The sequence below is a fragment of the Prionailurus bengalensis genome, chromosome A3, assembly GCF_016509475.1.
Source record: "Prionailurus bengalensis isolate Pbe53 chromosome A3, Fcat_Pben_1.1_paternal_pri, whole genome shotgun sequence".
Classification (NCBI taxonomy): Eukaryota; Metazoa; Chordata; class Mammalia; order Carnivora; family Felidae; genus Prionailurus; species Prionailurus bengalensis.
In genome coordinates this window covers 65742411-65765934 of record NC_057354.1, presented here as the reverse complement: position 1 = coordinate 65765934, position 23524 = coordinate 65742411, and the positions used below count along the sequence as shown (strand labels likewise).

Genomic DNA, 23524 nt, shown 5'->3' with positions numbered 1-23524 from the left:
CCTTTTTCTTCAAATCCTGCCTTTTTCTTACACAATCCAGATAATTGCTTCCATTCACCCATATTTTTAAAATTCATGTCAGTATATCACAAAATTCTCACTGAATCATAAAGCACAGCAAAGAGGCACTCTTGAGGGAAAGAAGTTTCCATTCTTCTAGAAGCCTTGGACTCTGGAAGGGCAATGTTGTTTCCTGCTAGGTTAGCCAGATGATGGCTTCTGGAAGGTTGCAGTCTTGACTCGGAAGAATCATGAACAAAGCCCCCTGACCACAGAAAACTAGGTCAGACATAGAAATTTCCTCTCAGGCAGGCCTAGATCTGCATGTGTTTAGTTCTGTGCTGTTTGACATGCTCACCACTGTGGTGAAACAGAACCAAGCACTATAGGGTTTTTCTGTGAAGGTACTTCTCCCTGCTCATCTGGGTCCAAAGGCCAACCTGGTGGTTATTCAGACATTAAAAATGTATCTGGGGAATGAATAGAGAGGCAATGATTCACTCCCATTAAAGCAAAACTGCAGATTCAAGAAAAAAATTACACACACACACACACACACACACACATATATATACACACACACACACGTGTGTGTGTGTGTGTGTGTGTGTATGGAAAGTAAATGAGGAAATAAAAAAATGAAAAACTAGCAGTATCTAGAATATTCTTGAGAAAATTACAGGGATGAAGCACAATCACCTGGGACTGAGATGAATATGTAGGTGGTATTCCACCAAGATTCACTGCTTTATGATGGATGTGAGAATGGGGTTACTGTCCTGTGGCCCCTGTTGCCTGCATCAGCCAGGAGTCTCTTCCTGGCCCAGAGCCAGCCCTGTCCAGGGTTGAGAGGTAATCCCCTACATGAGGTACACTATAAAGTGGCCCCATTCCCTTTCCCCTGACACACATACCTGGAGAGATTTGTCCCTATGGCTCAAGGCATTTCTCCTGCTGATGCTTACATCCTTCCATGAGCCTTCCGCCTTCCTCAGGTCCTGCCTAGAGTTTCCAGCTCAAAAAGAGAGACTAAGGCATAGGGATGCTTTGTTTACAGGAAGAGATATGACAACTGATAAGAGTATATCTATGATTTGATCACCTGTTAGGTCCTGACCACATTCTATAAGGCATTCTACAGGTAAGGAAACTGAGGCTTGGAGGGGCTTAGAAATTCCCCAAAGTCATACATTTGTAAGTGACAAGTCTGGAATTCAAATACAGGGCTGTCTGACCTCAGAGTTCTGTTTAACTGTGGACTACAGAGCAGGTCAAGAGAACATATTCTCAGCAAGTGACTTAAAACAACAACAACAACAACAACCCCAGTCCAGATCTATATTCCTATGTATTTAGGGTAATTATTTTCAACTGTGGTGCAGTAAGGGAATTGGGGTGTCTAAGTCAGCTATGAGGTCCACAAAGTAATTGGATAGTACTAACACAGTAATTATAGTAATAGTTAATGTTTAGTGCTCACTGACAAACCAAATACTGTGCTAAGTACTCTGATGAATGATCCTATTTAAGCCCCATAACCTCCTTATAAGGGGGGTATTAAGACCATGTTTTATAGACTCTAGAACATAATTCTCCCCCACATTTTCATAATTTTGATGATGCATCTTACAATTCAAACTGATAATTTTTCTTTTTAGTTAAAAAGCATCAGAAAAAAGTGGGGGCGGTGCAAGAAAACAAAGAACAAATGTAATGAATAGTTACAAAAATGGTAGATATGAATTCAATTATATCAATAATCTGAATATACAAGTTAAAGGACTAAGATTGTTGGAGTAGATTTGAAAACAAATAAGACCCAATTATATGTTTTCTATGAGAAACCCACTTTATAAAGATTCAGAAAATTAAAAAGGGATGGAGAGAGAAAACCTAGTACTAACACCAGTCAGAAGAAAGCTGGATTACCTATTTCAATTTCAGACAAAGCAGACTTCACAATGTGGAAAATTATCAGGAATAAAGAGGCATATTACCTAATGATAAAGGGGCCAATTCTTCCAAATGACCTAAAATCCACATTAGCCACATAGGTATGCATCTAAAAACAGAGAGTGAAATAGAGGGAAAAACTGAGAGAACATAAAACCACAATGGGCTATACCTCACATCCACTCGGATCTGTAATAAAAAATGCAGACAATGACACGTGTTGATGAGGATGTGGAGAAATTACAATCTCCACGTGTCGCAGATGGGAATGTAAGAAGGTGCAGCCACTTTGGAAGACCATCTGGCAGGTCTTCAAAAAGTGCAACACAGTTGCCATCCGGCAGAGCACTGACACTTGTAGGTATACAGCCAAGAGAAATGAAAACCTACGTCCACTCAAAGACTTTTACTGCAACATTTCTAGCAGCGGTTGGATAACCCAAAGGTCCAGTAACTGAGGAATGAGTATACAAAATGTGCTACCTAAGCCACATAAAGGAGGGAAGTACTGATGTATGTTACAACACGGATGGACCTTGAACACATGTGGAAGAAGCCAGTCACAAAAAACCACATACTGTATGGTTCCATTTCTATGAAATGTCCAGAAGAAGCAAATCTAAAGAGAAAGAAGGCATTAAGAGTGGCTGCCTAGGGCCATGGGGGAGGGGTGGGAGGCTGAGGGAGTGATAGTTAAAAGGAATGAAGCTTCCTTTTGGCCCGATGGAAATGTTCTTACACCGACTGTGGCGATGGTTGTACAATACTGTGTGAAGACACAAAAACACATTTGATCTGTATACTTCTGGTGGGTGAATGGTATGGTATGTGAATTACATCTCAGTAAAACTGCTAGGAAAAGAGATGTCCATAACTGAAAGGAGAAATGGACAAACGGATCTGTCAGTGACAGATCAGGCAGGCGGCTAATCAGTAAGGATGTGGGTGACCCGAACGGCATTGCCCAACTTAACCTCCGGATTCCTTTTACAGCAGTGTGCCGGTAAATGTTTAACAATAGCTCTTGAGGGGAACAAACCTTGAGCTGTAGCATTTGCTGAGCTCCATGGCTGATTTCAAACCATCAGCAAATATCACCGATCTCAGAGTTGGGAAGAGGTGCATATAGTCAGCTGTCCCTTCGGGTACACTGTTGCTGGCTCGTACTGGTGTACAAACCAGACCGCTCAACTTCCCAAGGATTTTCTGAGCTGATTGTTAAATATGGGTGTTTGAAATTGGCCAGGGGTAATATTTATATCACAGAAATCAGCTACAAATTAGGTATTTCTGTTTAGAGCCAGTTTGTTAACACACACCATCAAAAAAACACCCAACTCACAATTCTGCTTGTGTCACCAAGAGACAGAATGACCTTGGGTAAGTCACACAACCTCTCTGTTTCAGTTTATTTATCTATAAAAGATGGAACTGGAGTAGCTGACCTCCAAGTTTTCTTCCACCTCTGAAATTCTATTAAACTGTAGGCCTCTCTTCCCCAGCCCCTACATACAATACAATCTAAGATCATGTACTGACATTACCTCTCATGGGTCATCTATGGTCCCTCAGGATGAGGACCCTGGTCTCCCCTCAAGCCTCGTTGCTCACTAGGCCTCCCTTTGTGCTCTGAGATACAGGCATGTAGAAATTCCTTAGCCCACAGCCCATTTGGTGTTGCCCCCACCCCAAGCCTTCGCACATCCTGTCCCCACTCCTTGGCTCATTCTCCCACATCCTTTTATTCTGGCCATCAGGTCTCTATGGGAGAGGTCACTTCCCCCAGAAAGCCTTCTTTGATGTTCTCCAACTAGCTGAGATATCCCTGCTATGTGGTTCCCTAGTACCCTAACCTTTCCCTATCACCATTCTTATCAGTTTTTATTGTTATTGCTTGTATTACCGTCTGGCATCCCCACCCAAACTTAAGTGCTAAGAGGGCAGCGAATGTATGTCCTTTCCTTTCCATCATATATTGAAGTCCTATACCTCACAATGCCAAGGGGACCAGACAATCATTGATTGAACAAATGAGCGTCTGCTTAAGCATAGTGCTCTCTAAACAACAGAGACATTTTCTTGGTTGTGTCTCAAGAAAAGGTATAAACCCAAACAGAAATCCCCTTTGGGACTTAATCTGCTTTTACATTAGCAGATTTCTAACAAGGGAACACATTTCACCGGACAGATGCCCCTCTTCTGAGAGGGTTTTTGACCCCTGGGTGTGAGCTTCTCAGTCCTGATGGGTCCACAACTATCTAAGCCAGCAGCCGTATTCTTCACCCAGTTCTTGCGTTTCAGCCCCTCAAGGGATAAACATTTAACTTGGCAACATCAGAGCCTTGAAAAACTATTCATTCTGATAGAGAGGACTGAGGAGACATTAGGGAGGGGAGCCCCCATATGGTGACTTGATATTCAGAGAGCAGCTTATGGGACCACCTCCAATGATGTCTCGTGTTCCAAGGGATCATGGGAATCACGGACCACATCTCTGAACCTTTCCAAAGGGCACCAGGCACCCTTGCTACTTTGACTCAGTTGCCTCCAGAGACGCACTGAAATCATTTGGAGAAGCCATTTTCAGACTTTCATTTTCAGATTCTGTTCAAGGCATTCCCAGACCAATAATCTTATGGTCACAGGGCTAGATCATCCAATCCTGCCTACACGCAGGGTACTAAAGTCCAGAAGGGAGAATTTGCCTAAGGTCACACGGCTGAGGCAGAGCCCTGTTAGAGTTCTGGGCCCTGAGTCCCAGCCCATGCTTTTCACCGCAGCACTTCATCAACCAGGCACCAAAGAACAGAAAAACCCATGGCAGGAGCACAGCATACAGAAAAGGGCCCAGGGAAATGGTAGTCTAGCAAGAAGTCCATTAGAAAATACACCCTGTGGGGGTGCCTGGGTGGCTCAGTCACTTGAGTATCTGACTCTTGATTTCAGTTCAGGTCATGATCCCAGGGTGGTGAGATCGAGTCCTGTGTCAGGCTCTGTGCTGAGTGTGGAGCCTGTTAAGATTCTCTTTCTCTTCCTCTGCTCCTTTTTCAGCTTGTGCGCTTTCTTAAAAAAAAAATCCTGTGGCCAAATATGTTTAGAAAATTCTCCCACCTTCTTGGAGGGGGTTCCTCGATATGTTTGAATGGGTTGGCCAAGAAATCAAGGACCATGGGGCAAAACCTTAAGTTCAGCATAACTGGGGGAGCTCTCTGTATATGATCTTTCAACCAAGAAAGTTACAATACGATGTAAGAAATGCTATTATATAAGGTAGCAGGTGCAGTGTGAACAGGAGAAGGAAGGGACTCACTGTGCTTGAACAGGCCAGGAGATAAAGAAGTTGTGGTTTATATATACAACGGAACAGTACTTGACAATAAGAAAGAATGAAATACAGCCTTTTGTAGCAACGTGGATGGAACTGGAGAGTGTTATGCTAAGTGAAATAAATCATACAGAGAAAGACAGATACCATATGATCCTGAGAAACTTAACAGAAGACCATGGGGGAGGGGAAGGGGAAAAAAAGGTTACAGAGAGGGAAGGAGGCAAACAAAACATAAGAGACTCTTAAAAACTGAGAATAAACTGAGGGTTGATGGGGGGTGGGAGGGAGGGGAGGGTGGGTGAGGGGCATTGAGGAGGGCACCTGTTGGGATGAGCACTGGGTGTTGTATGGAAGCCAATTTGACAATAAATTTCATATTAAAAAAAAAAAAAAGAAAGGGCCAGGAGAAATGAGCTGAGGCAGAATCTCAAAGGATATGAGTTAGAAAAAGTAAAAAGTGAAAAAGAAGGTATGGTATTCCAGGAAAAGGCAAAGGGAGGAAGGAGTCCTGTGACTGGTAATGTTCAGGATCTAGGCAATACATGTCCAGTGTGTGGCTGTGTTGATAAGGACACCTGTTAGCCTCAAGAAGATATTCGAGCAGGAGCTGGGTGGGAGAAACACTTGAAAAGCTGGGGGTAGCAAGAGAATGTTCATAAGTTCCAGAGACGAAGCTAATTAAGACAGTCAGCTTGGGGATGGCTTTGAGGAAGAGGTAGAAGAAGTCTAGACATTATCCTGACAATGGAATGTGACCGCAGACTTCTGAGCAAGAAAGTGCATCAACTCCTTATTTTATGATAATTAATCTGCAAGGAATGGTCAGCCTGTTACCCCATGACCAAAGAAAGAAGCAAAGACAATTAAGTGTGACCCCTATGGCCTCAATGTGCTGAGGCACCCTGTCCCCCCACCCCGAGTCCAAATCATTCTGGACTCAGCCAGGGGCCCACAGAGACCACAGGACCAACTCAGGTGTTCAAGTACACTCTGCTTACCATGGGGCGGAGCCACCCATTGTTTGCTAAAACAATTCCCATTTTTAGTAGTTCAATCATTAGCCAAAGGCATTGAAGAAACAAAATCATATGACTAAACCCAGGAGGGTTCAGGCTCTTATTATCGACTACTTTCTAGAGCACGTTTTATAGTCCTATAATAACAGTGAATATACAGATATTGACTGCCTTCTCATATGGCAGCTCCCACCTCCTCAGATTAGTCTTCATTTGGAAGCTCTGATGTGACAAGGTGGTTTTCATCCATTTGCCAGCTGGCAGGATACGTTCAGGGTGAAATTCTCAAGATAGACAAAGTGAATCTTATCCACTGTTCACTCTGCCACTCGTGAAATAGAATAATATGACAAGGAGGACAGTAGCTAACACCTAGCGAGTGTCTACTTTGTACCAGACAGTCGTAGTTACTTTACAGATGAAGAAACTGAAGTTTAGAGAAGTTCTTTGCCCCAAATCATATACCCGATGAGCCGTGGAGATAGCGTTTGAGCCCAGAAGTCCTTAACCACCATACCAGGTTCTCAGCTCTACAGTAGGTAGCATGAGAGACACAAAAGTAGATGACAAGGTCCCTGATAATTTTTTTCTTTAAACACATACTATTAGCTGGAACACTGAAACAAATTTAATCAGGAGTTTCCCTCTGGTTCCAAACTTCCTGTTTGCTCTGAATGTCCGATGTCAATGAGAGTCAGAATCCTACTTCTGATCAGGTCAGCAATAATGTGGCTTCCTCAGAGGAATGTAAACTTGGCCTTTCAGCCCAAGCAGCTCAGTCCCTTCCTCTCATTCTCCCTCCCCTTTCTCATGTCCCAGTGACTTCACCCCATGCTGTGACGGGCAGGTAACACCACACAAAAACAGTTTGGGGTAAAGATGATCTCACATTTAAGAAAATCTGGACCCACAAAAAAGCAATTACTCCTGAAAAACTCCTGATGATATTTAGCATTCCTTTATCAGGAGGGTAAGCACTTTATAAGAGATGGTACAGGGGCAGAATGATTCTCATGACCAAAATGCACATTTCTGAAGTCAGTGCATTTGGGGAAGCATGTCACGTGGGAAGCGGGTGGTGCAGGTGTGGGAGGGGGTGACAATGGATGGATGCAAACGGAGCCCAACAGGAAGGCTGAGGCACAACAGTCAGACCTCCAAGCTTTCCAGCGCAAGCACATCTGTTCAGGCCACTGGTCGCTGTCAGGCGCATTTATCAGGAGTTGCCTGTCCTGTCCCAGGGCCCCTGAGTGCTCCCAGTATTAGAATAGCACCAAGGAGAGGCCCCCTTTTCTGAAACAGTGCTTGGCCCTGAGGTCTGGCCCTGCCCTTGGTGGGCCCTTTTACTTGCACGGGGCACACGACATCACATGTCCACCATCCTGCTCCCCTCGAACAGGGGCATTACTACACCATCATTACTGCCACGTGCCTGTACCTCTGCAAGGCTTGCTGGGCCCCAAACAACTTCCAGAGGCCTTTCTGTGTGCATTAGCTGATTTAAATCTTTCAATTTATGCCGAGGCTGCAGGCCTGGCCACCTTATTTTATTTATTATTAGCAGCTCCATTTTATAGATGAGGAAACTGGGGCTCAGGGAGACTAGGTCATTTGCCCAGGACGACACCAATTCGTAAGTGGCTGCACTGGGGCTTGAACCTGGGACTTCAGTATTAGTTTGTTAGGGCTGCCATAACGGAGTACCACAGACCGAATGACTTAAGGGAAATTTATCTTCCGAGGCTACAAATCGCACATTAAGGTGGCAGCAGGATTGGTTTCTTCCGAGGCCTCTCTCTTTGGCTTGTAAATGCGTCCTTTCCTGGGATCTTTACATGGTCCCTCTAGGTGCATTTCTGAGTCTCAATCTCCTCTTCTTCTAAGCACACCAGTCATATCAGATTAGGGCCCACCTATGTGACCTCATTTTACTTTTTACCTCTTCAAGGGTCCTCCCTCCAAATAAGCAGCCACGTTCTAAGGTTTGGGGGATTAGGGCTCCAACATATGAGTTTGGAGGGGATGCAATTCAGCACATAACATCCTCTGACTCCATAACCTATTCATCTAACAAATATTTCTGGAGCCTCCTAGGTGCCAAGGATTGTACTTTAGTACTTCTGTAAATGCTTTCTCATGCGATTCTCAAAAGCAGGCCCGGGTAATTCCACAGGAGAATGAGGGCACTACATTTCAAGCAGCTTGAGGACCCTGCCCAGGGAAACACTATAAAGACTAGGCAGAGCCAGGATGCAGCCGCAGTTCTCCGAGTCTGAACTCAGCACTGTCTCCAACATACAACTCTGCTGCCCACGTGAAATCACAGCTGGCCTGTCAGGGAGACGGGACATTGGCGGCGGTGGGGCGGGTCTTCAGAAAGATCACAAATCCCGTGGATAATGGCAGTATCTACTGCCAGTATCTAATGGCAGGGGGCTGCTGTGAGGATTGAATGAGTTAATAAGTGGGAAGCGTGCAGAACAGTGTCTGGTTTGTAACAAAGGCTAAATAAGGGTCTTGCTATTCGTGGTTGTTATTGATGCTGCTGTGGCTGTTGTTGTTGTCGTTGTTATTATTATTGACTTCTGGATAAAGAGAGTAGCTTGAATAGCCACAACGACTTTTGTCTCCTTCCCAAAATTACACACAAAGGCCTAACTACACAAAGATGGGGAGAAGGAGAGAAGAAACAACAGCAACACAACGTTGGAAGCTCGCAAGCAAAGGGATGAGTGGTGAATAACTTAGTAGACCCGAGAAAGAGCTGAACCCAGGACACGCCATGGGGAAAGTCAAGAACAGCTACATGTACGCTGTAGAATCTCCCGTCCTCTGTCCCACCCAAAGCTCAGGAATTTGCAGTAACGTTTACTTCTGGAGAGGACGGTGGAGAGAGATAAAATAAAAACAGTTGGCTGAAAAGGAGCCATAAACCCAATTCTCTTCTTCACTCTGCATAGCCCCTTCCCTACCCCCAGAGGTTTATTCTCTGGAGAAGAGAAACAGAGGGTCTCTGGACACAGGGTAGGATGGGGCAGAGGGCAGGCACCAGGATACAGAACTGGAAATGGAGGATTCAATGGACAATGTATCCTGCGAGCAGGGCCCTCCAGGTCTCCCTCCTCATGTGGCTCCTATGATGGAGCCTCTTGTGGCTGCTAAACCCTCTCTCTTCAGGCAGGATGCTGGAAGAGTCTTCCCAGGGCAATCTGAACATTCTAAGAGGAAAGTTCTAAAAATATTGACAATTGGGGCCTCCCCAACTATGTAGCCAGCCGTATTAGTCCACAAGCAAGTCCAATACCCAAATGACAGTTCCAGAAAGAGAAAACAGAAGGAATCATTAAAGAAGTATTTTCCAGAATTGAAGGACATGATTTTCTAAATTGTAAGTCTATCCAGAGCCCAGTGCAATGGATGAAAAATGGCCTACCCCACATCATTAAGTAATCGCCAGCCTCCAGAAAAAAAGAAATAGATCCTTACCAAGGGATCAAGAATAAAAATAGCTTGGGACTTCTCAAACAGTAACACTGGAAGTTAGAAGGCAATGGAGCAATACCTCCAAATTTTGAGTGAAAATGGGTTTCAATCTAAAGTTCTATACCCAGCCAAAGTCTTTAGCAGGGTTGAGAGTAAGATAAAGACAGTTTTATATATAAAAGAAAGGTCTCAAAAATTTATATCCCATCCTTTTCTTCAAAAACCTTCTGGGGCTGCTTCACCATATCAAGGGAATACATGGAGAAAGGGGAGATGGGGGACACAAGACCGGAGATTCACAGAGGAGAGAGGCCAAAGGAAGCCCGGCAGCAGGGGAGGGAGAACGCAGGATGACAACTGGACGGCTGCCACGGGGGTGGTGTTCAGACTGCAGCGGTCTAGAGGGCTCCAGGAGAGTTACCCATGAGCATGCAGTTGATAGAATACCCACTGCACGGAAACATCCTTCAGGGAGATGTGGACAATTTGTAGAGTTTGTGTTGAACTAATAACCACATAGAAAGCAAGGAGATAATGATGATCTCCAGGGAAAACAAAGAAAATGTATAGGAAAAGTAATGATAGCTTACCACAGGGCTTAGTTCCCCATAGTCTTTCACTGTCATAATAATGTACACGACGTATACTCATTAACCATGATTGCAGTAAACTCTAAGGAGAGGAAGGGAGGAAGGGGGGTTGGTACCAGAGTGTGGATGTGGGTGGGGCAGGGAGTGGGTAGAGGGTGGGGCAGAGAACCAAGCTCTCACTTCCACAGTGGAAAGTCACTATAGGACGCCTAAAATAAAGTCTGACAAAAGTAACAATAAAGCATGTTATTTAGAAATACGGAGGTCCATACGAAAGGCAGCAGCTGGAAAGATTGCAAATGGTTATCTCTGTGGAAGAGGAAACTGGGCAAGAGGGAGAGTGGAAAATGGCTTTTTATTGGCTTAGGCACCTTGTAGAACAGTTTGAATCTTTATCTATATGGGTATCTCTGATTAAAATAACATCGAAGCTTTATAGTGCCTCAGTGTGTAAACGTTGGGGAGTTACTGCTCAGCTCTGGTTTCAAGTTCTGCATCTAGAAAATAGAATTGGATTAGACTGTCTCTGGGCCCTCCTTGATTTAGCATTTGAGATTCCTGCCACCCTCTCATTACACACTCAGGTCTGACATCCTTAGGAGTATTTTATCACGATATCATGTTCTAGAATAGTTGGGGAAAGGCTGACAGTAAGGGACAGCGCTTTGTGAGGGAAAAGATCCCTAAATGTCCTAGGAGATTTTCTGAGGGCAGGCCACAGAAGTCTGGGAAGGAAGAAGGAAGAAATGATCCGAATCCCTCCTCCTCCTCTGCTTTTTTTAGCATTAGAGAAATCGAGAATGTAGTGAAAGAAGATAGGACTCTAAATATTAGGACTTCCATTTGTTAGCACAGGCTTTAGCTGGAGACCTTCACCAAGTCAAGAAATGTCTAACTGCCAATGGCAGGAGATGGCTCTGGGGATCAAGGCAGGCCATCATTCCCCAAAGTAGGCACACATGTTCCCCCTTGGACTAGCAGGAAACAAGGCTAGTGTTCACATCATGACTCTGTGTGCATTTTCCAGGGGGTTCTGGCTTGCGAGCATAGCTAGAGACCTCACTGTGTCTCCAGCTCTGTCGAGGGAAACCCCCCTCAGCCTCCCGTTGTTAGCTTTGTCCCCCAGTCCTTCTGAGGACAAGGCATTTAAGATTCACGTTTATTAGGTATTCTGAGGTTTTACCTAAATCTTTGTTCCATGCTTCTCACTCTTATTTGACTTCTTATGAACATGATCATCAACAAGGAAAGTCTTTTCTAAGCACCTCTTGAATATAGAGTGATCTAGAGTGAGCCAAAGCAGAGACACCCTTCTCTCTCCTCCTGGTGCCCCACTGCCCCCACTTCTGACACCGGGCATGCAATAGGCCCCTAGAGCAGGATAGCTCTTGGGGAGCAGGGGTGATGATGTCTTGTTACAGATGGAAAGTTCTGAAGAATTAACAGAGGAGGAGAGCATTAGAAGTTATTGTCCCCTGTGCTAGATCAAGACAAAATTTTAGTGATCGCAGTGAGACATCATTCATCAATGAGGCTTCCCATGAATAAAATGCCTTGTCATTTCCCACTTGCTTTCAGACCCTTCACCTGGACCTGGTCAGTGTGACTTCCAGGAATCACGCTCTGCTCCTGCACGAGGGAGACAACGCAGGCATTGTCTGAGCTCCAGGTCAATGGAGGCCAGTCAGAAGGAGGTTCGGCAATTTGCTCAAGAAGAATTCTCAAAGGATTCTCTAGAAACTGTTGAACTATTTTACCGTGGATGGCTGCAAGGCTGGTGAAAGGAAAACTGACTTCATCCCTCACTCTGCTGCTTAAATTTTTATTTTTCCTATGATTACTACTTTCATCATTTAAAAAAAGGAATCAAATTGTTTAAGAAGGAAAAAGGAATTCATTCTTCTAATGTGATTCCAGGAATCCCTTTTGGAGCCTGGATTGGTTAAAAGATCTCCAATGTTCTTTCAATACATTTTAATAAAAATCAAGATACAATGAGATAGCTAACCTTTATTGGGGACCTACTGTGTGGCAGGCAGTATTCAAAATTACTTAGGCCTATCAGATCACAAAATCTCTACGACCTCAAGAGATAGGTATGTACAACTATCATTCCCACTTTAGAGGTGAGGACACTTAGGCGTCAAGTGTTAAGATGCTTGGCCAGTGTGACAGTGGCCATGTTCTCCACCACCCTCTGCCACAACGGTCCTGGCTTCCAAACTCTAAAAACACAAAAGATACATTCCTGTCTGCCAAGCTTTTGGTTCACTTCCCAAGGGCCCCCAGCTGTCCTCTGTCTGGGGTGGATCACACCGTCTTTCTCTCTCATGTTGCACACACAGAGAGAGGTGTGCTGAGAGTCAGCTGCTCTCAATAGAGCAGCTCAGAGGAAAATGGACAGGCACCAAGCCTGATGTAGAGGAAGAAAAAGTTCTCTGAACCCACGCTTTTTTTTTTAAGGCAGATTTTTTAAAGGTTTTTTTTTTTTTTAACGTTTGTTTATTTTTGAGAGAGACAGAGCACCAGCAGGGGAGGGGCAGAGAGAGAGGGAGACACAGAATCCGAAGCAGGCCCTAGGCTCTGAGCTATCAGCACACAGCCCTACGCGGGACTCCTCCTCGTGAACAGCGAGATCATGACCTGAGCTGAAGTCGGACGCTTAACCGAATGAGCCACCCAGGCATCCCTGAACCCACTCTTAAAGAAGGCCCACCCTTCAAAACCTCTACCTTTCACGGTGTATGTGTGTAAAGGAGGGAAAGAGATTCTTTTTAAGCCATAGTTGGGAAGAGCGGACCCACAGTGAGCCACACAGAGGACTCCCAGGAACGCTGGGCAGGGGACACAGAGACAGTGCCCTGTGCAGCCTGGTGCTGGAGCCTGGCTCAAAGATGAGAAGAAAGGGGGCTATGGGCTCTCTGTTGTTAAGTGTGAGCCACCAGCCAGAGAAATGACTTTTTTCCTTAGTTCTTGAACGCTGGCCAATTAGCTGCTAATTAGCATGTATATACATTCCAGAAAGAAGGCCGGAAAATTCAATCTCAACTCCAGCCATCAGCTTCCTCCTCCAAAACCTGGCCTTGCCAACCTCCTAAGTAAGACCCTGGATCACACAAAATAGGGTCTCCGCCTGGGCTTCAGGACAGAGGCAAATGGCAGAGATACAGTGTCTCTAGCCAGCGGCATACAGACAGACTGCCCCTTAGCACAAAGCAACATGGGAGATAGAGATCATACCATGCTCATTAATCCATAAAATGAGAGATATGAAGGAACTGGGGGGCCTTTTAGGGTCAAGGAGTTAGGAATGCTTCCAACACAGACTTTTAATCAGTATGCACCTATGAGGGAGCAGCCCACTGGACTGGAAGGCTCTGGAACATTACATACACGAGGAACAAATATTTAGTGAACACCTACTATAAGCAGGCTCCTGTTCTAGAACAACCAGGTAAGGACTCTTGTGTGGAGTTCTCAACCATGGAACAGGCATCTTAAGTAAAAATATAAGCCCTGCAAAGAGAATCTGCTAAATGCCTGGTATGGAGAGACGTTATGTTGCTCAGGGAAGGCACGATTGCCAGGACAGCCTGGGTGGTCAGGGAAGGCCTCACACAGCAGGGGAGCTTGGCATAGTTCCAAAGACACAATAGAATTTTTCTCGATCTGTGGTCCCCAAGCCACCTGAGGAACACTTTATAAAAATAGAGATTCCTGAACCCCATTCCAGACCTACTGAATCAAAAACTCTAGGAATGTTACCCTGGAGTTGCTAGTCTTTTTTAAAAAAGACATTATAATTATGGCAAATTTAAACATATAAACAGTAGGATAGGATACTGAAGCCCCAGGTACCCATCGCCCAGCCTCGGCAATCATAAACTCATGGCCGTTCTTTTCTCACTGATACCCTTATTGGTTTCCCCTCCTCCAGTATTATGGAATCTACACACCTTTTAAACTAGGGACTCAGAGGCAGTCAGAACACGGATGCGAACTAGGAACTGCTCATTGATGAAGACACAGATTAGAAGCAAGGGATTTCCAGGGACAGGTGTACAAAGGCTCAGAGAAATGAAAAAGAATGGTACTGGGGGAGGGGGAGAAAGGCAAATAATTTGGAACACTTAGAGGGTGGGATGTGTGGTTAGAAGGAACAGTGATAAGGGTCACAAGATCACTGGGGCTACTGGGGCCCAGTTAGCACATGTGGTGTCTTTGTGAGAAACACAGTAAGGCATCTCCTCTGGGTAGAAAAAGCACCCCTTTCCTGGGCTGAAACCGCCCACAGAAGCAGAGCTGACCTGGATGCCACCCTCCACTCACTGCCTGTGCCTTTCACTGCTAAGCCATGTCCAGACCACAGACCTCTGCACAACAGGGCCAGGGCATGAGGGAGTCTGAAGGCCAGAAAAGGGGACTGTGCTTTATCTTTAGGGGCTGAAGGATGCTAAAAAGGGGAGCATGTGACAATCGTGTGCTTTCAAAGAATGCTGGGCAGCAAACGGAGGGAGGACAGAGAGGAATGATGGGACACCGAGAACCGGTGAGGGAGTCAGGTCAGTAAACTACTGGAAACTCACCTGGGAAGAAGGAAGAAGGCCCCCAAGGTCAACTCTTGAGAGAGAGAGGTTTGAGATAGAGATCTTGTTTGGGGGTCTGGGGATAACTGGGGACTGGATATAGTGCCATAGAGTCGCTGGCACACAGGAGTCATCTGAAAGCATGTAAATGTTGAAATCACTCGGGCAGAGTATTTAGGGTGGGAGTAAGGAGGGATGAAGGCCCTGGGGAAAACCAGCATTTAGAGAATGGACGTTGGAAGGGAGAAGCAGCCGGGCTGGGTAATACAGAGACTGAGGAGAAAGGGTCAGGGAGGTGGGAAGGAGTGGGGGGGAAGGGGAAGGTACGGCGCATAAAAGCCGATAGAGCAAGTGTTCACAACTGTGATGAGACAGACTTGGAAAGGAGAAAAGTAGGAATGTAAGGGAAAGTCAAGTTTTGGAATACCTGGGATGACAAGCCTAAGAGTCTGGACTTGGACCTGAAAAGGCAGAGTAACAGGTGTCATGGCGTACAGCACGAGCTTGCTTATCAGTCACTTAGACTTCCCGGGTCTGTCACTGACCAAGTAGGGCCTTGGGCAAGCTATTTAAAGGGAGTCTCTGAATCCCTGCCAGTAAACTGGACAGTTTATACCCACTCCTAACAGGGATGGAATGGGGATGACATCTCAAAGGACAGAAATTCTTCCTCCTGCCACTGGCACCTAACAGTGCACTGCCTTGCAGGATGGGTGAGCCCTTTGCATACGTAACTCCTGTATCTGGAACTGGCTTGTGAACTGCTCTGGGGGCAGAGATTAGGGTCTTAAACTAATTGAGGTCAATGGTCATTTGTTGAATATTTACTATGTGTAAGACAAGAAGAGTATGTAAAATAAGATGATTGAGGGCTTGAAGAAGAAGAAGAAGAAGAAGAAGAAGAAGAAGAAGAAGAAGAAGCAGCAGCAGCAGCAGCAGCAGCAGCAGCAGCAGCAGCAGCAGAAGAAGAAATGGTCCTTTAAGGTTGTTTGCAACTTGGTGAAGGATCCACAGCAATGCCTACTGCTAACACAAGGTGGACAGCGGTAGGTGCAGCGACGCAAGTCTCAAATCCCATTCATTCCCAAATTGCAAATGGAAGTGTCCAGCCTGGAAAGACCTGCTCTGGCTGGTGAGACCAGGCTTTGTGCAGGCAGGCAGTGTTGTGTGAGGCCTCTGGGCTGGACAGGGGAGGGAATAAGCATGGGAAATTGGGAATTGGCAGGTGAGTTTGAGAAAAGCTACGAACCTTGGCGAGGTCAAAACAAGGTGCTATGGGGAGTAAGGAGAGAAAGGTGTCCTGGGCTATAGAGCAGATACAGCCTAAGCTGAGCCCCACTGAGTCACACGCTGGTATAATCCCGTAACCCCTCCCCCAAGTATGGTGGCAGCTGTGACTTAACTCTAACCAAAAGAAGGTGGAAAAGATGATACGCTATCACTATTGTGATTATGTGACATTATAGGAAAAAGGACTTTTGCAGAGATAATAAAGGTCCCTAATCATTTGAGTGAAACCAAAGGGAGATGATCCTGGACAGTCCTGATCTAATCATGTGATCCTTTGAAAAGAGGACCCAAGCTTTCCCTGAAGGTAGAGACTCAAAGCAAGAAAGGTTTTCTTTCCTGCTGGTCTTGAAGAAGCCAGCCATGTGCTTCGAAGAAATGAATTCTGCCTACAAGCACATGAGCTAAGAAGAGGACCCCACACTTCAGACAAGCAGGCAGCCTGGCCTGACATCCCAATCGCAGCAGAGAGACCCCGAGCAAAGAGCTGGGGCACATGATGTCTGGACTCCTGACCCATGGAAACTGGGAGATAATAAATGAGTGCTGTTTTAAGCCCTGAAGTCTGTGGTATTTTGTTACAGAGCAATAGGAAACAAATACATGGACGCAAGATGCGGAGGGCCATGACTAGGGGCTAAAGAGCATGGGCTTTATTATGTAGGCCATGGGGAGGTCCTGACTATTTTTAAGCAGAGAGATGCATACTTTAGGAAACTAAGACTCATCAGTAGAAAGGAAGTCTGGGGGGCGGTTGGTCAGAACCCCTTCAAGAGCATTTACTCAGAGCACTATTCCCAGGAGAGAGTCAGAAAAGTTTTGGTGACTAAGTTCTAGGTTGAACCCAGCCAGCTATTATTCAACCCAATTAAAAAAAAGGGGGGGGGGGAGCAAAAGCAATGGACAGTCATTGAGAAAACCTTAAAGAACTTTAGTGTCCTTGTTGCTAATTATAAATATTTACTCCCCCCAGAATTCCTGACCTCACAGAAGAGCCTGCGTAAATAGCCCTGCTCCCTTACTGGAAAATCAGTGTGTGTGTGTGTGTGTGTGTGTGTGTGTGTGTGTGTGTGTGTGTGTTTTCTTGGAAAGGGGACAGGGCGGCAGTAAGGGACTGGATGATCTGCAGTCACTTCCTGTTGGATATTGTCTAGCTCCCTTCCCCTCCTCCTCCTTGAATCATAAACCCAGAGACCCCCAAGCAACTCCTCCTTCTCTGATTCTATCTGCTGGAGACAACTAAGCCAAACAAACTCAGGAAGTGGCAAGAGGTTGGGAAGGGAGGAAGTTCATGGCACAGAAGGAAAAAGTAAGGAGAATGCCCTGATGTTGAAGGAAGAGGGTGGGGAGAGAGAGAAATGAAGGTCAACCCAAGGTCGCTCGGCGCCAAGCCTTTAAAATGTTGTGTTTGGGCTTTCAATCAAAACTGGCACAAACGGTGGGCCAGATCTCCCGGGGCTATTCAAATATTAACATTCACAGTGATAAACAGCCCCCAAAAAAGTCCTCTGTGAGCAAATTGGAACAAACAACTAATCTAAAGCGGGTTGCTAAGAGACCAGTTGGGCAGGAGCCAAAGTCAGTTCAAGTGCCTGCAGAATTCTTTATTTTTTCGCTGTCAGGGAAGGGAGGTGGAGGAGGAGGGAAGAGCTACCTGTAGATGACTCCATGTTGGTGGAGGAACATGAGGGCTGACGTAACCTCTGCAGCATAGAAGCGGGAACGAGGCTCATCGAATTTTCGAGAGCGCTGAATCTGGAACATGAGGTCTCCACCATTGACATACTCCATGACAAAAAAGAGGCGGTCCTGAAAGGAGAGCAGAAAATGCCATTTAGGTATTTCTACCGCAGCTGCCCACACAGGCCAGAGAGGGTATCGTGAGCCTGACACAACAGAACTTGAGGGGGAAGAGGGTGTGGAGGTGAATGAGCCCTGGTAGCACCCAATCCAGACAGAAGACAAATAATGCAGACAGCACACGGATTAGGGTATGAGGTATTATTTTAAATCTCTTCCTCTGTTTTATTTTTATGAACATCAGCTTAGTCTAGTGGAGAAAGCCCAAAGCTGACAGAAAGGAGACTTGGGTCTTTGTCTGATTTCTGTGACGACCTTGGAGTGTGTCCTTGGGCAAATCTCTGCCCCTTTGGAAGCTCCATTTACCTTTACACGTGGGGTAGGTTGGATAATGGCTCCCCAGAAGAAATCCATGTCCTAATCCCTTAATGTGCAAATGTGACCTTAGCAAAAAAGGACTTTGCAGATGTGCTAAGGATCTTGAGATGGGGAGTTATTCTGGATCACCAGGGTGGGCCCTGAATGCAGTCACAGTTGTCCTTATAAGAGAAAGGCAGGGGGGAGTTTTTTGAAGCAGGGAGAAGGCAATGTGGCCTCAGAGGTAGCGACTGTGATGTAGTCCCAAGCCAAAGAACATGGCGGCCACCAGAAGCTGGAAGAGGCAAAGATGGACTCTCCCCTGGGGCCTTGGGAGAGAGCAGGACCCAGCTCACACCTTGATTTTGGCCCAGTGACACTGGTTCCAGACTTCTGGCCTCTAGAGCTGTGAGAGACTGGATTTCTATTGTTTTAAGTTCCCAAACTGGTGGTGGTATGTTAAAGGCAGCCCTAGGAAACTACTACAAAGTAATGAGGCTGCAAGTGCCCCTTCTGCGAGGGCCACTTTTCACTCTGGAGGAGGTTCCTTCTGGGATTCCCATCTTGGCACATTTTCCCGTGGATTCCTCCCTCAAGGCAGCCTTCTGAATGGCCCGACCACACTCCTACCTTATGGGAGGAGGGGCCTTCTTTATCTGCCCTACGTGAGCACATTACGTGAGCATGTGCGAGGCAGATAGATGGATATTCACTTTGTGGTGAATTTCTTGACTACTATTTCCTAAGGCTGTGCGGGTGTGGGGTGCTGGGCTGGGTAGGAGACAAAGAATGGCGAGCCAGCACTGTCCCTGCAGAACTTATGATCCAGGGGTAGAGATGAGAAATGGGCAGAATGAAAAGCAAAATAGGAGCAGAGTGTCTTAAATATCAAAGAGCAAGAGAAGGGCGGGTTCTCTAAGCCAGGGACCATGGAGGATTCTGGACAGAGCTAGGGCCTGAGAAAATGAGGATGCAGGGGTGGAGGGCATGAACAAATCCCAGGATTTGGGGACAGAGTGAGAATGCCCAGGACAGGAGCTGAGCAGCTCAGCGGGGGAGGAATGTTCATGGAGCAAAAGGAAAACATTGATGTTGGAGAGGCCAGAGGAACAGAGCACATTCTTAACATATAGACAGAGTCTGAGTGAAGCTGCCAGGAGGAGGTGAGCATACTGTTTTCAACCAAAATTAGTAGAAACACTTCCATTAAGACTGACTAAAAATCACAATACTTCTTTATTCATGAAGCAGTCTTGATAGCATATTTACTTTACAATTGGAAGTGCTCTGAAAATAAGTCCCCTGTTAAGAATTGTTATGAATTCAGACTGCCTTCTCCTCCCACAACAGTGTCCAGATTTATTCAAGCGATATTGGTATTCACAAAGGGTCTAAGGTCTGGCTTCTCTTCCATTTGTCTTCTTTCCCCTTCAAGACCTGCCTTGTTTTCTCCCCCAAGTATGATTCTGACTCAAAAATACACCGGCTGCCTTGCCAACCATTCACTCAATCATCCACTCCCCATTCAAGCCTTCATTACAAGAACCAAATGCCCAGGCTGACCCCAGCCCAATGACACCAGGATTTCTGAGGGTGGAACTCGGGCATTGGTAGTGTTCAAAGCTTCCCATGTGACCTCAACGTGCAGCCAGGGTTCAGAATCAGTCTTCCATCTGGTTTCTGCCAAGGTGTTTTGCATCTGTGAGATACATGGATTATAAGCTATTCGGATTTTCCCTCTTCTGGTTTCAAGGATACCCCAAGAACACGGGTTTGTGTATCGGAATCACACAAAGACTTGTTAGAACATGGATTCCACCCCTCGTTCCCCGAGGTTTTGATTTGGAAGACCTGGGGTGGTGAATCTGAGAATCTGCATCTCTAACAAGTTCCCAGGTGATGTCAACGCTGTTGGTCTGGGGACCCCACTCTGAGAACCGCGGCCCTGAAGCACTGGGGGCAAGCCTTTCCACCCAGCAGTGCAGCTGTGTCACGTATCTGACGCTGCCCTGCTCTAGCTGAAACACGCCATCAGAAACAACTGCTACAGTGCCTTCCTATGGTCACCAGCCCGGACTTGGGCTTTAGCAACAACGCTGCATTTCCTCAGCTGACTTTGAAAGAATCCAAATCTTTCAAGAGGAGAAAACTTCGCTTTCCCATGCCCCTCTCCACTCCCTGACTGCTTTTTATTCCACCAACCCCAGACACACAGCATTTAAGAACAGGGTCCATGGAGTGATGGAGAAGAGCTCCCTCCTGAATCTGTCACTTACTGGCTATCTGAGCTCGGGCAAATGACTTCATTCCTGTCCTCAGTTTTCTCATCTGTAAAAAGCAGATGACATAGGACCTGCCTTACAGGTGTCTTACGGGGGATGAAATTATATGTTAAGATGCATGGTTCACGACTGGTACTCTGTGAAGGTGGCCTATTCCTATTGTCACTGATGGCTATATAGCTGCCACCATTACCAAGTCTTCATTTTCCTGTCCTTTTAGCAGCATTTTCTCGTGATCACATCCTCTTCCTGCAAATGCTTGGCTCCCTTGGCTTTTAGGCTGGTTTCCTCCCCATGTCTCAGGCAGGTTGTCTTGTGCCTACTCATGTGAGCATCCTGAGGGAGGTTAAATCCCTTACTGTATCTCCAGCAGCTAGAATGGAGCCCGGCACCTAGTGGGTTACTAGTGTGTCTTTGTCGAATGCACAAGTTCTTGAACATCCACCATGTGTGAGGCTCTAGTTGCTGGAAATTCAACAGTAAATCAGAGCTGGTTTCCCGTGTTATTTCTATTGTTAACCTCACTTTGAGTTATTCCCACATTAGCTCATTCTGAACTTCTGTTTTAACCTTTCTACTCAATATACCTCAGTGTACATGGCCCCAAAGCAGAATCAACCCTTTTTAGATAGGATGGACTGCTGCTAAAGCAAGATCAGTTTTTCACTCCCCCTCCCTCTGTTCAGTGAGTTTGGATCCTTTCTGACCTCCACACCTAACACATCTGAGAAGCATGTTTTGATGCATAGTGAGAACCTCAAGTCATTCTGGGAACTGCTTAATTACATAAACTGAAATCAAAAGAAAGCTGGCAAACCCAGCAGCTACTCGTTAATCCCCTCTTGGCATCAGTAGAAAACAAAACAAAACAAAAATCCAACTTCCTGGTAAAGTAAGCAAATATGTTTTCTGAGGTAACCAAAGGTTTTAAAAGCCTTATTCCACCTCCTCCTCCCTTAATCTCACCTGAATGTCTAAAAAGTTACGGTCTTGTGATAGTAAGTAAAATAATAAAATTAGGAAAGAGATTATATGTCATGGCCATTTAGGGTAAGAATAGTTAATAATGACCTACAAGCCGGAAGGGCCACACCGTGTGTTTGAAATTCCCATTGGGCTCTGTTTTCCCAGAGCGCTAACCTTTCCTGCCTTTGAAGGGAAAGCTAGGCCTGCCCTGTTCATCTTTCAAGGTGTGATGGATAGCCAGCGGCTTCCTCTCAACAGCACCACATGTCCTGCCAATTGGATTTGTTTGGACGCACATTCTCCATCATTTGTTAGCTGTTTATATGTGCAAAGATTCTATCGCTTTTGAATCAATTTCACATGAGTGCCCAACAAAAGACTGGACTTGGAACAGTCCTCCTTTGATGTGCCAGTGACAGGATGAACGATTTCTCCAATGCACCATCTAAGGGAATCATGGATCCTCACTTCACACTCTGTGACATCTCCTTGACCCCTCCACATCTACACCATTTAATCTATCAGTTCAACAGGTCTTTCTTGGGTGTCCAGCCCTGGAGTGGGTACTTGGGGGGATATGAAAGATAACATAAGCCAAGGCTTTGGTTTCGAAGAACTAGAAACTGAACATGGGAAACCACAAACAGCAACACAAAATGTTCTATTGTTATGTACGAATCAGATCGTGAAAGCTATGTATCTGGGTCATTACTTTCTAGCCACCATAGAGAGTAATCATCTGTCATCCAGGCCTTAGTACTTATGATCATTATAGGAAACAGTCATGGGAAAACCCTTTTTATATTTTATTTTCCATAATATCACTGGTCCTGGTCGAAGTGGCCATTTCTATAGGAATTTGGATGACACAAATCTGAATTAGAGTCAGGAGGGGGGGGCGGGTGGAGGAGAAGTCCTGGCAAGTGAAAGGAACAGCCCTCGAGGACAGAGGGAAACAGAAAGGGACACTGCATGTGGGGATGGGGAGGCTGGGAGCAAGCAGGTGGAAAAAACTTGCTATCTAGGAAATGGCATAAACTCTGGATGTGGGTAGGAAGACAGATTGGGTGGTGGGGGTGGTACAGGGAGGAAGTGGTTCTGAAGACACAGGGAGGAACCAAAGAACCCTAGAAATATTTCTGAGTTGTGAAATGGCATAAAGAAAGCTGATTTTATGCAAAGCTATTCTGGAAGCAGACTTCAAGATGGAGTGGTAGAAGGCAGCCTGAAGTTATTCCCACTGTTCCCTATTGCCACTGTCCTAAATACTTCATTATCTTTGAACAAGAACAACAAGCCATCCTTCCTCCTCTCTATTACACCTCCTTGGTAGAACCAAAGGAAAAATCCAATCACTCTGGGAAACTTAACCAAAACCATTTTTAATTTGTTTTTTATTTTTTTTAATGTTTTTGAGAAAGAGAGACAGAGTGAGAGTGGGGGAGGGGCAGAGAGAGGGAGACACAGAATCCGAAGCAGGTTCCAGGCTCTGAGCTGTCAGCACAGAGCCTGATGCGGGGCTCAAACTCATGAACCATGAGATCATGACCTGAGCTGAAGTCAGACGCTTAACTGACTGAGCCACCCAGGTGTCCCAACAATTGTATTTCCCCACAAAGAAAGCAAGCCATCATCACAGGAAACATCCTTTTTCTCACTGGAGACTCAACTCTCAATTAATAGAGAAGAGTCTCGTGTGAATAAGAATTAGGATTAGTGATGTCAGCATCCCGATGCAATAACAAAAATAATTATCACTTAAATAATGTTGTCTACAGAAAATCATTTTCACACATTCTCAGTCCTTCTTCTCATAGGCCTTCTCTTCCTTTCGTCTCCCATCGTTCAAAGGCCTTACTTGAGTGTAATGACCTTG

At 45.6% G+C, this 23524-nt stretch overlaps 1 protein-coding gene across 2 annotated transcripts in view; it reads right to left on the bottom strand.

Moving 5' to 3' along the window:
• Positions 1 to 23524, bottom strand: part of PRKCE (protein kinase C epsilon) — a 501273-nt gene that overhangs the window by 69561 nt on the left and 408188 nt on the right. For both annotated transcript variants that reach the window (XM_043603304.1, XM_043603305.1), the window contains exon 11: positions 17898 to 18052. In XM_043603304.1, the coding sequence (XP_043459239.1) occupies positions 17898 to 18052 (155 nt within the window). The remainder of the gene's footprint in view (positions 1 to 17897; positions 18053 to 23524) is intronic.